This window comes from Mesoplodon bidens (assembly GCF_964165515.1).
Source record: "Mesoplodon bidens genome assembly, chromosome: 7".
NCBI classification, from domain to species: Eukaryota; Metazoa; Chordata; class Mammalia; order Artiodactyla; family Ziphiidae; genus Mesoplodon; species Mesoplodon bidens.
The window spans coordinates 54,907,841-54,924,623 of record NC_138164.1 but is presented as its reverse complement, the minus strand read 5'-3'; the positions used below and the strand labels follow the sequence as shown (position 1 = coordinate 54,924,623).

The 16,783-nt window shown below is 40.4% G+C and overlaps 1 protein-coding gene across 2 annotated transcripts in view; it reads right to left on the bottom strand.

The window, feature by feature from the left end:
- The window catches only part of TMEM41B (transmembrane protein 41B), a 31,991-nt gene extending 15,889 nt beyond the window's left edge, over positions 1 to 16,102 (bottom strand). For both annotated transcript variants that reach the window (XM_081241287.1, XM_081241288.1), the window contains exons 1-3: positions 16,015 to 16,102; positions 15,770 to 15,895; positions 1,768 to 1,885 (exon numbers count right to left, since the gene is read on the bottom strand). In XM_081241287.1, coding sequence (XP_081097413.1) covers positions 1,768 to 1,885; positions 15,770 to 15,890 — 239 coding nt within the window. In that variant the 5' untranslated portion in view covers positions 15,891 to 15,895; positions 16,015 to 16,102. The remainder of the gene's footprint in view (positions 1 to 1,767; positions 1,886 to 15,769; positions 15,896 to 16,014) is intronic.
- Between the last annotated feature and the right edge of the window lie 681 nt (positions 16,103 to 16,783).

Sequence of the window (16,783 nt, the reverse complement as noted above, 5' to 3'; positions counted from 1 at the left end):
TTACAACCAAAATTAAGTAAAAATTTCAATGAATTTATAGTTCACATCTTTTCTTGAATATCCCAGCTCAAAGTTCAAATAAAAACTTAAAACACTTGTCACTTTCTATTAATTTTACTTTATATTTGGTGCCTTGTTTGGAACTGAATGTTCTGTTTGTAAAAGCCCCAAATAATCACCTTTGTGTTTAATGTATATTGTACCCATTTATTGTACCCATTTGTTTACATGAAAAAATTTAACTAACCTTGCAGAACAATGATAGAATGCTCTTTAAGTCCTATAAAAATAGCAGGTAAACTAAAATGGGTTTTCTCATTTATAAATTTAAAAGCTTTAAAAAGCTCTTTATAGGCGTGTGCATGCATCTCACACATATACACACACAGAAAGAAATAGGCAGAATACAAAAGATTTATAACAGCATATTATTATATAAAAGTGTTATATTTCTTAGAGCAGATTGGGATCCAAAACAACCTTAATCTACACTCTATATTCTTTCCCCCTTTCAGTCAGCTCTTTATTTCCTACTCCTTTGATTAAAAAGATAAAAGATCTAAAATTCAATGATACTAATATTAACATAACAATATAACATGCTATCCTCCCAAAGGCATTTACATTCACGTAAGAAATCAAAGTATTAAAATAAAAATAAGTTTAACTATAAAATTTCAAGCATAAGAAAGTGTTAATGAAAGAAATTTAGAGGAAACAGGACCTTCCTTATACCCTGAAATCACATTTCACAGTTATCCATCACCACACCAAGCTGGCCCTGGTTGAAAGTCTAACTACATTTTAGTAGTCTCTGATGTAATCTATGATTATCCAAGGGTGTTGTTATTGTGGTTGAATAACCCAGGGATATTTTATCCTCATAAGGTATGTTTCAGGTCTATAATCTTTTCCCTAAAATTCAAAAAGCTCTGAAAACCAAAAGTTCTTTGTAATCTGTCAGCAAAAATTGACCCACACTTATATACAGTTTTTCATAGTCTTCTATAATACAGGTTTCACTATAAAAATATTAATGTATTTGATTATGGGGTGCTGCCCCAGATCCTGCTGGAGATACTACATAATATACAGTATTTATTCCATGTTATCTTTCCAAAATAGAAAAGTTCTAAATTCTGAAATACGTTTCACTCCCAAGGTTTCTGCTATGGAATTGTGGCTGTATACTAGATAGACAAGTGTTTTTACAAAGTGCATTTGACAGTGAAAAGTACCGATTCAAACCATGTCATTTCTATAAAACAGAGAAGAGAAAAAGAGCTAGGAGACAGAGATGTGGTGTGGAAGTAAATGGATGAATAGAGGCAGACAAAAACTGATGACACGGAAAAGTAGGAAGGGAGAAAACGGATGGAAAAAGGGATAACGCAGAGAAAAAGAGCATCAGTATTTCTCAAACTGCAGGTCAATATCTATTATGGACTGCAATATAAATTTACTTGGTCACTACTAACATTAAAAAATAATATGCAATAAATTTATTAATGTGGCTATGTTTTTCAACATAGCCATTAGAAAGATGCCTTAATTAGAGGAGCAGCACTAGGAGAACCTTGCATGGAAAATCAAGAGACATATTGGAAAGAAGTATTTAAATTACAGTGTCAATATGAACTTGCTACAAGCCATGAGAGCTGACATACAATTATTATGCCAGTTCTGTTCCTTAAATTAGTTGAACTTTCAATGCACGTTCATCTCTATAAATGTCTAGACATTTTCCGTTTCTTTCAGTATACTTACTCACTAAGCTGAGGAAAATTTTTATATACCAAAAACATAACAAAAGCTGCAGATAAGAAAATGGACACCAATATAAGAAGCGACATTCTTGCTGACCCAGCTTCTGCACAGGCTTTCTCTGAAAAAAAAAAAAATTATAATTAAGATAAATATAGAGGAAGACAGTATTCCAAGCCAGTAAATAATTTCCTGAAAGGTTTTCCTCCCAAGAAACTGTTCACACTTTTGCCCAAAACATCGTAACATTAAATTTTTAATACTACCATATTTGATGTTTATTAACTGGCCATAGTTCTTTGCAGGGATATATGCATTTTAGAAGCACAGAAAAACAGAACACCAGAATTTGTAGCACTGATTTGTTGATAAGCCAAAGGGGAAAAAAGGGCATTGCTCTAAATGCTATCACTGACTTTCAATTTTATATATCTATATTGGGAGATAACAGCATAGGCAGGATGGCCTCTTAAGAAAAATGAGGTAATCTGGCAATTACTTCAAACTGTCATGAGAAAGAACCAACAGATTCACTAATGCAACTGATGAATGTTACACTTTCTCTTTACACCAAGGGCTTCAGAATATAGTTGAACCTCAAATGTTCTGGGTGGCTCTGTCTGTGACTCCAAGAATGGGAGAATATGTTTGTGTTCTCCAACAAGGTAATCTTAGTGTTATCTTAAAAATCATATGCAAGTGGGCGGAGTCAAGATGGTGGAGTAGGAGAACACTAAGTTTGCATCTCCTCACAACTAGGGCACCTACCAGGTGCTGGTGGGGGACTTTGGACACCTAAGGGGACAGGAGGAACCCCTGAGCGACCGGGTAGGACGTGGTGGGGAGTGAGGGGGGAGGAAAAGTGGATGCAGGAGGGACTGGCACCCATGAGGGGCGCCTGGGGGAGAGGAAGGGTTCCCACGCCCATAGGGGCCCACTCACAGGGAGGGGATCAATGGGGATGGGGAGAGACCGTCAGGGGATCAGAGGATTGGAAGGGAATGTGGCCAGCATTTCCCCCACCCACTCAGGCCCCAGAGCCTGCTGAGGTCCCAGGGCAGATCCTCCACCCTCCGAGGCCCCCTCCATCTGCGTGGGTCCTGGGGGTGTGAGAGGGAGGGGGAGAGGAAAAGTAGAGGCGAGATGGGACCAGTGCCCCGAGGGGTGGCTGGGGGAGGGGAGGGGTTCCCCAGCTCGGGAGGTGGGCACCGAGGAGGGACACACCGAGGGCATACTGTGATCCCCTACCCACAGGAAGGAGATCAGTGGGGAGAGGGAGGGAACCTCGGAGGATCAGAAGGTACTTGGCCAGTACTGCCCCTGCCCACTTGGGTCCCAGCAAGCCTGCTGGGCCCCCAGGCCTGAGCCTCCACTGTGAGGCCCCCTCCAGCTGTGCTGAACCTAAGCCCCGCCCCCCCAACCCCCAGGGCTTTTCCAGTCCTGAGCCTAGGCCCTGCCCCTGCCTAAGTCTGCCCCTCCCCCACAGCCAAGGCCTTTTCCTGCTTTTATTCTTTTTTCTTTTTGCTGTTATGGTTCTGTTTCACTGTGTTGCTATTTCATTTTTCTTTGTATTTTATCTAGTATATGTTTTATCTTTCTAACTGTATTTCTTTTGTATCCTTTGTTATTGCTCTGCTCCTTTTTTCTTTTTGGCCACACACCAGGTGGCTTGCGGGAGCCTGGTTCACAGGCTGGGGGTTGGGCCTGAGCTCCTGTGGTGGGAGCACCGAGTCCAAACCACTGGCCTAACAGAGAACCTCAGACCCCAGGGAATATTAATCAGAGTGATCTCACAGAGGTCCTCATCCCCACACCAAGAGCCAGCTCTACCTAGCTGCCTGCAAACTCCAGTGCTGGAAATCTCAGGTCAAACAACCAGTAAGACAGGAACACAGCCCCAACCATCAAAAATAATGAGACGACAAAAAAATATGTTACAACGAAGGAACAAGGCAAAAACCTACAAGACCAAATAATGAAGAGGAAACATGCAGCCTACCTGAAAAAGAATTCAGAGTAGTGATAGTACAGATGATCCAAAATCTCGGAAACAGAATGGAGGCACGGATCGAGAAAATACAAGAAATGTTTAACAAAGACCTAGAAGAACTAAAGAATAAACAAGCAGTGATGAACAACACAGTAACTAAATGAAAAATACACTAGAAAGAATCAATACCAGAATAACTGAGGCAGAAGAACAGATAAGTGACCTGGAAGATAGACTGGTAGAAATAATTGCTGAGGAACAGAATAAAGAAAAAAGAATGAAAAGAATTGAGGACAGTCGCAGAGACCTCTGGGACAACATTAAACGCACAAACATTGGCATTACAGGGGTCCCTGAAGATGAAGAAAAAGAGAAAGGGTATGAGAAAATATTTGAAGAGATCATAGTTGAAAACTTCCCTAACACGGGAAAGGAAATAGCCACCCAAGTCCAGGAAACGCAGAGAGTCCCATACAGGATAAACCCTAGGAGAAACACACCAAGACACATATTAATCAAATTAACAAAAATTAAATTCAAAGAAAAAATATTAAAAGCAGCAAGGGAAAAGCAACAAATAACATACAAGGGAATTCCCATAAGGTTATCAGCAGATTTTTCAGCAGAAACTCTGCAGGCCAGAAGGAAGAGGCAGGATATATTTAAAATGTTGAAAGGGAAAAACCTACAACTAAGATTACTGTACCCAGCAAGGATCTCATTCAGATTTAACAGAGAAATCAAAAGTTTCACAGACAAGTAAATGTTAAGAGAATTCAGCACCACCAAACCATCTCTACAACAAATGTTAAAGGAACTTCTCTAGGCAGAAACACAAGGAAAGAAAAAGACCCACAGAAATAAACCCAAAACAATTACAAAATTGTAGCTACCTTGAACGTAAATGGATTAAATGCTCCAACGAAAAGACACAGACTAGCTGAATGGATACAAAAACAAGGCCCATATATATGCTGTCTACAAGAGACCCACTTCAGACCTAGGTACACATACAGACTGAAAGTGAGGGAATGGAAAAAGATATGCATTGCAAACTGAAATCAAAAGAAAGCTGTAGGGCTTCCCTGGTGGCCCAGTGGTTGAGAGTCCACCTGCCGATGCAGGGGACACGGGTTCGTGCCCCAGTCCGCGAAGATCCCACATGCCGCGGAGTGGCTAGGCCTGTGAGCCATGGCCGCTGAGCCTGCACATCTGGAGCCTGTGCTCCGCAATGGGAGAGGCCACAACAGTGAGGCCTGCGTACCGCAAAAAAAAAAAAAAAAAAAAAAAAAAAGAAAGCTGGAGTAGCAATACTCATATCAGATAAAACAGATTTTAAAATAAAGACTGTTACAAGGGATAAGGAAGGACACTACATAATGATCAAGGGATCAATCCAAGAAGAAGATATAACAATTATAAATATTTATGCACCCAACATAGGAGCACCTCAATACACAAGGCAAATGCTAACAGCCATAAAAGGGGAAATCGACAGTAACACAATAATAGTGGGGGACTTTAATTACACCAATGGACTGATCGTCCATACAGAAAATAAATAAGGAAACACAAGCTTTAAATGACACAACAGACCAGATAGATTTAATTGATATTTATAGGATATTCCACCTGAAAGCAGTTGAAAACACTTTCTTCTCAAGTGCACATGGAACGTTCTCCAGGATAGATCACATCTTGGGTCACAAATCAAGCCTCGGAAAATTGAAGAATTGAAATCGTATCAAACATCTTTTCTGACCACAACACTATGAGATTAGAAATCAATTACAGGGAAAAAACTGTAAAAAACACAAATACATGGAGGCTAAACAGCGCGCTGCTAAATAACCAAGAGATCACTGAAGAAATCAAAGAGGAAATTAAAAAATACACAGAAACGAATGACAACGAAAACACGACAACCCAAACCTATGGGATGCAGCAAAAGCAGTTCTAAGAGGGAAGTTTATAGCAATTCAATCTCACCTCAAGAAACAAGAAAAATCTCAAACAATCTAACCTCACACCTAAAGCAACTAGAAAAAGAAGAACAAAGAAAACCCAAAATTAGTAGAAGAAAAGACATCATAAAGATCAGAGCAGAAGTAAATGAAATAGAAATGAAGAAAACATTAGCAATGATGAATAAAACTAAGTTAGCTCTTTGAGAAGGTAAACAAAATTGATAAACCTTTAGCCAGACTTACCAAGAAAAAAGGGAGGGGACTCAAATCAATAAAATTGAAATGAGAGACTTGCCTGGTGGTGCAGTTGTTAAGAATCTGCCTTCCAATGCAGGGTTCGATCCCTGGTCAGGGAACTAAGATCCCACATGCTGCATGGCAAATAAGCCCACGTGCCGCAACTACTGAGTCCGCACACCACAACTAGAGACCCCACGTGCTGCAAATAGAGAGAAGCCCATGTGCTGCACCTAGAGAAGCCCATGCGCCACAACAAAGAGCCCGCAGGCTGCAACAAAAGATCCTGCATGCTGCAACAAAGATCCAGTATGCCACAACTAAGACCTGACACAAATAAATAAATAAACAAACAAACAAATAAATATTTTTTAAAAATAAAAATTGAAAAAATTAGAAATGAAAAAGGAGAAATTACAACTGACACTGCAGCAATACAAAGGATCATAAGAGACTACTACAAGCAACCTTATGCCAATAAAATGGACAACCTGGAAGATATGGACAAATTCTTGGAAAGGTACAACTTTCCAAGACTGAACCAGGAAGAATTAGAAAATATAAACAGACCTATCACAAGTAATGAAATTGAAACCGTAATTACAAATCTTCCAACAAACAAAAGTCCAGGACCACATGACTTCACAGGCGAATTCTATCAAACATTTAGAGAAGAGCTAACACCTATCCTTCTCAAGCTCTTCTAAAAAATTGCAGAGGAAGGAACACTCCCAAACTCATTCAACAAGGCCACCATCACCCTGGTACCAAAAGCAGGCAAAGATATCACAAAAAAAGAAAAGTACAGGCCAATATCACTTATGAAAATAGACACAAAAATGCTCAACAAAATACTAGCAAACAGAATCCAACAACACATTAAAAAGATCATACACCATGATTAAGTGGGATTTATCCCAGGGATGCAAGGATTCTTCAATATATGCAAATCAATGTGATACACCATATTAACAAATTAAAGAATAAAAACTATATGATCATCTCAATAGATGCAGAAAAAACTTTTGACAAAATTCAACACCCATTTATGGTAAAAACTCTCCAGAAAGTGGGCATACAGGGAACCTACCTCAACATAATAAAGGCCATATACGACAAACCCACAGCAAACATCATTCTCAATGGTCAAAAACTGAAAGTATTTCCTCTAAGATCAGGAACAAGACAAGGATGTCCACTCTCACCACTATTACTCAACATAGTATTGGAAGTCCTAGCTACAGCAATCAGAGGAGAAAAAAGAAATAAAAGGAATACAAGTTGGAAAAGAAGTAAAACTGTCACTGTTTGCAGATGACGTGATACTATACATAGAAAATCCTAAAGATGCCACCAGAAAACTACTAGAACTAATCAATGAATTTGGTAAGGTTGCAGGATACAAAATTAACACACAGAAATCTCTGGCATTCCTATACACTAACAACGAAAGATCAGAATGAGAAATTAAGGAAACAATCCCATTCACCACTGCAACAAAAAGAATAAAATACCTAAGAATAAACCTACCTAAGGAAGCAAAAGACCTGTACTCAGAAAACTATAAAACACTGATGAAAAAAATCAAAGATGACACAAACAGATGGAGAGATATACCATGCTCCTGGATTGTTAGAATCAATACTGTGAAAATGACTATACTACCCAAAGCAGGCTATAGGTTCAATGCAATCCCTATCAAATTATCAATGGCATTTTTCACTGAATTAGAACAAAAAATGTTACAATTTGTATGGAAACACAAAAGACCCCAAATAGCCAACGCAATCTTGAGAAAGAAAAATGGAGCTGGAAGAATCAGGCTCCTCAACTTCAGACTCTACTACAAAGCTACAGTAATCAAGAAAGTATGGTACTGGCACAAAAAACAGAAATATAGATCAATGGAACAGGATAGAAAGCCCAGAGATAAACCCATGCACACATGATCACCTTATCTTTGATAAAGGAGCCAACAATATAAAATGGAGAAAAGGCAGCCTCTTCAATAAGTGGTGCAGGGAAAACTGGACAACTACATGTAAAAGAATGAAATTAGAACACTACCTAACACCATACACAAAAGTAAACTCAAAATGGATTAAAGACCTAAATGTAGGACTGTACATTATAAAACTCTTAGAGGAAAACCACTCTGACATAAATCACAGCAAGATCTTCTATGATCCACCTCCTCGAGTAGTGAAAATAAAAGCAAAAATAAGCAAGTAGGACCTAATTAAAGTTAAAAGCTTTTGTACAGCAAAGGAAACCCTAAGCAAGATGAAAAGACAACCCTCAGAATAGGAGAAAATATTTGCAAATGAATCAACAAAGGATTAATCCCAAAATATACAAACAGCTCATGCAGCTCAATATCAAAAAAACAAACAACCCAATCCAAAAATGGGCAGAAGACCTAAATAGACATTTCACCAAAGACATACAGATGGCCAAGAGGCAACATGAAAAGATGATCAACATCACTAATTATTAGAGAAATGCAAATCAAAGCTACAATGAGGTTATCGCCTCACACCAGTCAGAATGGCCATCATCAAAAAATCTACAGGGCTTCCCTGGTGGCGCAGTGGTTGAGAGTCTGCCTGCAAATGCAGGGGATGCGGGTTCATGCCCCAGTCTGGGAGGATCTCACATGCCGCGGAGCGGTTGGGCCCGTGAGCCATGGCCGTTGAGCCTGCGCGTCCAGCGCCTGTGCTCCGCAACAGGAGAGGCCACAGCCGTGAGAAGCCTGCGTCGCGCAAAAAAAAAAAAAAAAAATCTACAAACAATAAATGCTGGAGAGGGTGTGGAGAAAAGGGAACCCTCCTACACTGTTAGTGGGAATGTAAATGGATACAGCCACTATGGAAAACAGTATGCTGGTTCCTTAAAAAACTAAAAATAGAACTACCATATGACCCAGCAATCCCACTACTGGGCATATACCCTGAGAAAACCATAATTCAAGAAGTTACATGTGCCCCAATGTTCACTGCAGCACTATTTACCATAGCCAGGACATGGAAACAACCTAAATGTCCATCGACAGATGAATGGATAAAGAAGATGTGGTACATATATATAATGGAATATTACTCAGCCATAAAAAGAAATGAAATTGGGTCTTTGTAGAGATGTAGATGGACCTAGAGTCTGTCATACAGAGTGAACTAAGTCAGAAAGAGAAAAACAAATATTGTATATTAACGCATATATGTGGAATCTAGAAAAACAGTACAGATGAACCTATTTGCAGGGCGGGAATAGAAATGCAGATGTAGAGAACAGACGTGTGGACACAGGCAGGGAAGGGGAGGGTGGGATGAATTGGGAGATTAGGTCTGACATAAATACACTACCATCTGTAAAATAGATAGCTAGTGGGAACCTGCTATAAAGCACAGGGAGCTCAGCGAGGTGCTCTGTGATGACCTAGATGGGTGGAAAGTGGGGGGGGTCCAAGAGGGAGGGGATATATGTATACATATAGCTGATTCACTTCATTGTACAGCAGAAACTAACACAACATTGTAAGGCAATTATACTCCAATAAAAAAAATTTAAATAAATACTTCAGTAGGTAACAGTCCTCTTAAATTAAAAATTAAACAAGACATTTTTCATTGCAACTCTAAAATGTAACTACAATATTTTTCTTCCCATCATTAATTCACAAGTCCTAAGTAAGGGATCGGAGAGGAGAAAGGTGTGGACTTAACTGGACTACGGAACACCACCCTAAGCCTTCCTTGAGTATACATCTCTCTGATTGCTACTTGTTGCCTTACAGTTGGATGATGAAATATATAGACATTTGTTGAACAAAATTAACCTCCAAGTTTAACTCGATACATATTTTTTTCACTCTCTGAAAGGAAAACTTTTTCAAGTATTGTACTCAGCACAATGTAAACACAAGAAAACAGCTAATAATGCAATAAAACTATTAAAAATAAAAGTCAATTTTGAAGCTCTCCATTCTTTCACACAAACTTGGAAATAGGGAGTGTTCCCTATTATGATTCCACAATTCTTTCTGAGTAAAGTTCTAATGAATCTAGAGGCTAGCACGTAATTCATTTAGTTCTGAACAGAGATAAAAGTTATAAACTTGGGAATTCCCTGGCTGTCCAGTGGTTAGGACTCCACACTTCCATTGCTGGGGGCCCAGGTTCGATCCCTGGTCAGGGAACTAAGATCCCACAAGTCCAAGGTGCAGCCAAAAAAAAAAAAGAAAGGTTATAAACCTTGCTTTAATGATTCAACATCTGAATGTGTAACATACACATTTATAATGTGCATCCTCCTTCTGGTTGCATTAGACACATGTTATTTAGCATTTAGAGCCACCCACAACAGTGCTTTATACGTTCATTAACCTCCAAATCTTCCATCATACTAATTCCCATTCTCATTTATTCCATTATCTGTTTTCCAACCTCCTCCCAGGCCAAAGGTACAGCTAGAGAAAGATCATTGTGCTCTCTTGGCTTACAAGTTCATATGCTTCCTGCTTTTCTATCGTCAATTAAGGTTATCACTGGCAAACTATGATCCTTTTACAGTACCCTCCAAAAGGGCTATTTCAAGTCTCTTCAAGCCTTTAATTCTACTTCCCCCTAGTCTCAACCAATGAGGCTATCTCCACACTTTAGAGAGCTTCCCAATCTCTACCTCAAGATCTGTTCACCAAATTATCTCCACTTCCCTCTTTCCCCTTATCTTTGCATCAAATGCCAACACACTTCCTTGCAGATCTTGCTCTCAGAATTATCTCATCTCCGTTCACTGAATATCTTCAATTCTTCCCGCTAACAAGCAACTCTTCTCTAACTTCTAATATGCATATATCTATCCTGAAAAATCAAAACTTAACCTTAATGCCCCTGTAGTAGCTCTCTATTTCTCTTATAACTTTCATATCAATACCTTTTGAAAAGCAAAATCTTTATATCTACAAGATTTTAGGAATCATTCTTACTGGTCATCTAGTCCACTAGTTCTAGACCTACAGAATCCTACCATGGAGGAAGCAAAAGACCCATCTCCCCTGAGGACACAGTTTACAGGAACTCTAACAAGTTTTTCAGAGTTCTTTTCTTTTAAATTTCTTTGGCTGCATGGGGTCTTAGTTGTGGCACGCAGGCTCTCTGTTGCAGCACGTGGGATCTTGTGTGGTGTGCGAGCTTCTCTAGTTGTAGCAAGTGGGCTTCTCTCTAGTTGTGGCGTGTGGGCTCCAGAGCACATGGGCTCAGTAGTTGCACTGCGCAGGCTCCAGGGTGCCCAGGCTCAGTAGTTGCAGCACACAGGCTTAGTTGCCCCACGGCATGTGGGATCTTAGTTCCCCGACCAGGGATTGAACCCACGTCCCTTGCATTGGAAGGCAGATTTTTAACCACTGGACCACCAGGGAATTCCCTCTAACAAGTTTTTTATGGTTACAAGAATCTATTGTAATATTTTTGGAAGTAAATTTTATCTCAAGCTTAAAATTTTTTTAATTATATATTAATAATCAAAAATGGTAGTATCATCAAGTATAAATTTAAACAGCTAAAATAACTTTTTTATAAAATATAAAGAATTAACCATTAAAAAAACACACAGAGAGAAAGCATGCTTGCAGGCAGCAGAAGAAAGAGCACTACCTATCCTGTATAAAGATACTCATTCTCTGATGTTTATGCCCTTCATCTCTGCTACCATTCAACCCACACAGCCTCACTCACTATCATCAACCACTTTCAGGTACTTCCCCTATTCAGCGAAGACTAAGCCAAGCTTCAAGCAAACTTTTCATAATCCTAAAAGATACATCTATTTAGATGATTCATCCAGCCTCAAAATTCTTAGACTTTCATTTCTATTCAACTTTAGCCACCCACTTCCAGTGGTACACTAAGTTCTTACACTACCTGAGACTGCTCTATCTTGGATATTTTAAATTCCAACATGCCATTCCTTGATCGTCTTTATTCTTTCATGAACTTAACACCTCCATTTTCTCCCTCTGTTGGGCTCCTCACTTCTCTTCCTTCTATGCCCAGCCTGGACTCCATGGTATATCCAGCAGCACCTCTGATTACAATCCTCACTCTTTCCTTATAGCTAATCTCACCCAAAATCAGTGTTTCAAGCTCACTTTCTTCATTCCTACACCAAGATGGTTGAGCACAAGTAGAGAAAAATCACGAGTGACCCATCACAGAAATCCACGTCAATGGGAAAACTGACTTAGCCTCATTTCTACTCCCTTTTTTTAGGTGTTGAACATGAATCAGGCTGAGCCAATTAGGTTATTCTTACCCTCTGACAACAGTGATAGGTTCAGGGATAAGCATTTGATCTGAGGCAATCTAATCAGAGTTAATATCTAAATTTGTATTGCTAATACTTAGAAAAAGATTCTCAAAATTATCAAGGAAGCATTTAGCTTACCTGGACCTTCAAGAGGAACCAACCTTAAGGTAAAGCTGCTATCAGGTAAGCAAAACAAGATATGAAAGAAATCTGATCCTGATGATATCACTGAGCCACTGGTCCCAGACTGAAGCCAGTGAATCCCACTTAATCTCTCAACTTTCTGGTTATATGAACCAATAAACCTCCTTTTAGCAAAGCTTTCGATTGTGTTTTCTACTGATTACAAGCAAAAGAATCCTGATATATAATATTTGGGTTGAGACTGACATCAACACATCATACTAATACCTTGGTTGATGTCCAAATGCCAATTTTAGTCTTAGTTCCCAGTTATCAGTAATCAGAGCTTTCTTCTTCCTCTAAGCCAGTACCTAGCTCATAGCAGACGCTCAAAGGATATTTGTTGAACCACATTAGCAAGGCAGAACCTAGAACAGGCATCTGAGAGGGATTTATTATCCAATTTTGAACAATACTGTCTCCTAAGAGCTGTAAAACCAACTTCAGGACAGTGTTTCCCAAACATTTTTGGCTGCTTTCCACAATAAGTAGTGTATTTTATATCGTGATCTGATACACACAAAATCTATATAACTGGAAAATAAAATTCAAAGAATACTTACCCCCTACTACATGCAAAGAACTCTGCTATTTTCTCTTCCATTTTTTTAAATGGCTCATGATTACCCATCAAATTCATTTCACACCGCTCACAAAGGTATGACCTATATATTGGAAAACATGGTCCTAGGAGTTCTCTTAAATCAAAATGGGGAACTTCTATGATTTGCGAGTAAAAAGATCAGCCAGGGCAAACAACAAAAGAAAATAAAACACCTGGTCCAGGTACCCTTGCACACAGAGTAGGTCAAGAGCCTCTCAAGTAGTAATACCTCTTGTCTCTCACCCTTTCTAATCATGCAAGAATTAGACTTTCAGTGTTATTGCCTTGCTCAAATCATCACAGCGGTCCTCAGTAAGACTCAGACGTCGGACTAGAGTCAAGGCAAGGAATCCACTAAATGTACCAAACACTGCATGTGAGGTGTAAAGTATTTCAAGCATACACACAATGACAACTATTTGTCAAAATTATGTAGATGTATCAGTTAATAAAAATAAAAATTTATTTAAAAATACAAATACATGGAATTTATAGAAACACTCTATTACCATGTATTTCTCAAGAGTTAATAAAAATTTTTTTTCTCTAAAACCTTTCCTTTTCTGAATAAAAATTTAAAAAAAAAAGAAATCCTAGACTACTGACAAGTTTATCTCTTTATAGACACACACAAAAGGTTCACACTAACTAACCTTCAAGCCTAATGTTTCCCCCACCCAGAATCCTTTTCTGTTCTCTCTACTAACCCAAACCCTACTTCTCTATGAAGGCGTGCCTTCACATCTCTTCCCTCTGTCTTCCTATAGATTTGTAGTCCACAGAAGTCATTTGACAGCATCACAAAAGTAACTTTGTTGAATGTGTTGTTCAAATGTTAAAATACAATAAACAATTGTAAAAGCACTTTGGCCGGGCTTCCCTGGTGGCGCGGTGGTTGGGAGTCTGCCTGCCGATGCGGGGGACGCGGGTTCGGGCCCCGGTCCAGGAGACTCCTACATGCCGTGGAGCGGCTAGGCCCGTGAGCTATGGCCGCTGAGCCTGCGCGTCCGGAGCCTGTGCTCCGCAACGGGAGGGGCCACGAAAGTGAGAGGCCCGCGTACCGCTAAAAAAAAAAAAAAAAAAGCACTTTGGCAGTTTCAAGGTCTTATTTTCTGAACAGCTTAAGGTTAAAAAAAATAATAATAATAAAATAACGAACTGCTATCCCAAACCAAATGACAATCTTTAGGGATGTCCTATCTGGACAACATGGAAAATACTTCTTAAGTATTTTCCTATCTGGAAAATACTTTTTCAGGAAGCCCTTAGATTACTGTCATTCTCAGTTGCAGCATCATCAAAACAAGGTCACTGTCATTTAGAGTGGATTTATACCTTGACAACATTTCATTTCTGGTTTTTGAAGTTATTTGGCTCTATTGTCTATAAGGTGTAAAAATATCCAAATATATAAAGCCGAAAGACCCAAATTAGACTGGAGACATTTTAAATTATTTGAAAATAAAATACCATTTTCTGCAAGACGTTTTCTAAATTTTTCATATGTTTTAAATTTGATTCAAAAAATGTCAGCTGATGGGAATTCCCTGGCGGTACGGAGGTTAAGGACTCGGCACTTTCACTACCAGGACACGGGCTCGATCCCTGGTCAGGGAACTAAGAGCCACACGGCACGGCCAAAAAAAAAATTTCAGCTGAATGTTAAACATATTATCTCCATATATAAATATATTTTTAAAGTGTATAATACTTTACTGATGACTATAGTTACAATGTCGCTAGACACTCTTAAAAGATCCTCTCTTTACCCATCACTGGTGGTGGAACACATCAGTGTGAGTAAGCTGCAGACAACTTAATGGGCATTTGTTAGGATCTCTCCAAGTTTATGGGCCTTGAAAGCATTTAAGGAGCTTAAATCGCTTCAACTGCTGAAAAGCAATGAAAACTCTACGCCCAGATGAAATCAAAGTATTTAGTTTCTAGGTACACTTTTTTTCTTAAAATAATATTTGAGGCCCTGAGAAATGCCAGGATGGCGTAGTGGAAAAAAAACTTGAGAATAAGAGATCTTAGCTATAATAGTAATTGCTAACATTTATTCAGCCTTCACTTCATATAAGCCAAACATTACACTAAATCCTTTATGTGAATTATTTTGTTTAATCCACGCACCAATCTTAAGTAGATATTACTATTATTAATATTATCACCATCCCCACTGTACAGTTCAGATACTGAGCTTTTGAAGGATAACAAGTCCAAAGTCTTAAGTGGTAGAGCAGGGACGCAAACCCAAGTGTTCTTGCCACCTCGAAGCGGCACCTGGACGTAGTTAAATCCTTGCTTTTAGCCAATACTTCACTAATCTGGCTTTCTGACTTTGTGCAAGTTATATATCCACTCTGGACCTCAGTTTTCTCATCTATAAAAATAAAGCAACGAATGCTAACGTTCCTTCCAGTTCTGCCTAACTTCAATATTATCAACCTTACAATCTCCCTGAGCGTCAACCAGCCAGTGTTATTCCTTCTTCTAATTTAACTCAGCTAAAAAAGCATTTACGAACCCACTAGGTGTCCGGCCTTGTGGTAGGCCGTAGCCTAGGTCCCCCACTCTGCTCCCGCCCCTAGATGCCAACAGGCCCCCCTTCCACCCGCAAATCCCCTGGACCCGCTGGGGTCCTTTCTCCTCCGAAGCCCCTCACGGCACACTCCCGCCTCTGGGCCAGCCCCAGCTCTGGTTCCCAGGTCTACTCACCCTTCAGGTGGTCTCCGCTGCCTGGCGCCGAGGGACCCCGCGGCCCCGCTGCCTTGTCTCCCGGAGGGGTCGTATGGAGTGCCCCCGTTTGCGACCTTTCGACAACTCTGCTTTTCGTCATGGCTGCTGCAGGGAAGGTGGAGGAAGCGGGGTGATGCCGCGGCCCCTTAACAACAACTACGTGGCAGGCTCCTTACAACACCCAGGGGCCACAGCCACAGCCACTTCCGGGACAACGACCTTACCTGAGACGACCTCAGGCCCGCGAGCACAGCGAAGCCGAGCCGGATCCCGCAGCGCCTACTCGGACTAGGCTCCGCCCCGCCCCGCCCCGCCCCCGAGGCTCGCGCGCTCGCGCCCGCCCAGTAACCGCGAGACAAGTCAGGGTCCCCGCCCGCCCCACTTGCTGCCCCGCCCCGCATCATGACTGCGCGGAGCATGCGCAGTCACGGCCCCGGAGTCAGCGGGTGTGACTCAGAGAAGCAGGCGTCCAAAGCGCAGCTCTAATTATCCGGAAGTGCGATCTCAGAGACTGTAATGCCTTTGTCCTGGCGACCGGAAGTGCCCGGGAATGATTAGTTGGAGTTTCGCGGTGGATGCTGATTCAGCTGACTCCTTTCTCTACCAATTCGAGAATCTGTCTTGGTCTGAAGATGTTGGAAAACATAAAGCCTGAGCCGAACCCACCGAGTTTTAGGAAACTAAGGCTCAAGGAGCCCGTAATCTGTGAAGGTCACAGGGTGGCAGAAATCGGTTTAGAATCCAGTTTTCTTGTTCCCAAGCAAATGCTTTCCCACGTCATCGCCCTGCCACCCCTCATTTGTAAATCCAGGTCAGCGCATTTATCTTTTCCTTTCGTAGAGCCCAAACGTACCTTTCTGGCGGTTACTTTTTCCACTCCTACCTCTCAGAGTGGTATTCAGCTTACTCACTTGTGAATGTATTGGAATTCTCTCTTGAAAGTAACTTGGCAATGTGTATAAAAATACTGATTGTTCCTATCCAGTAATTAAA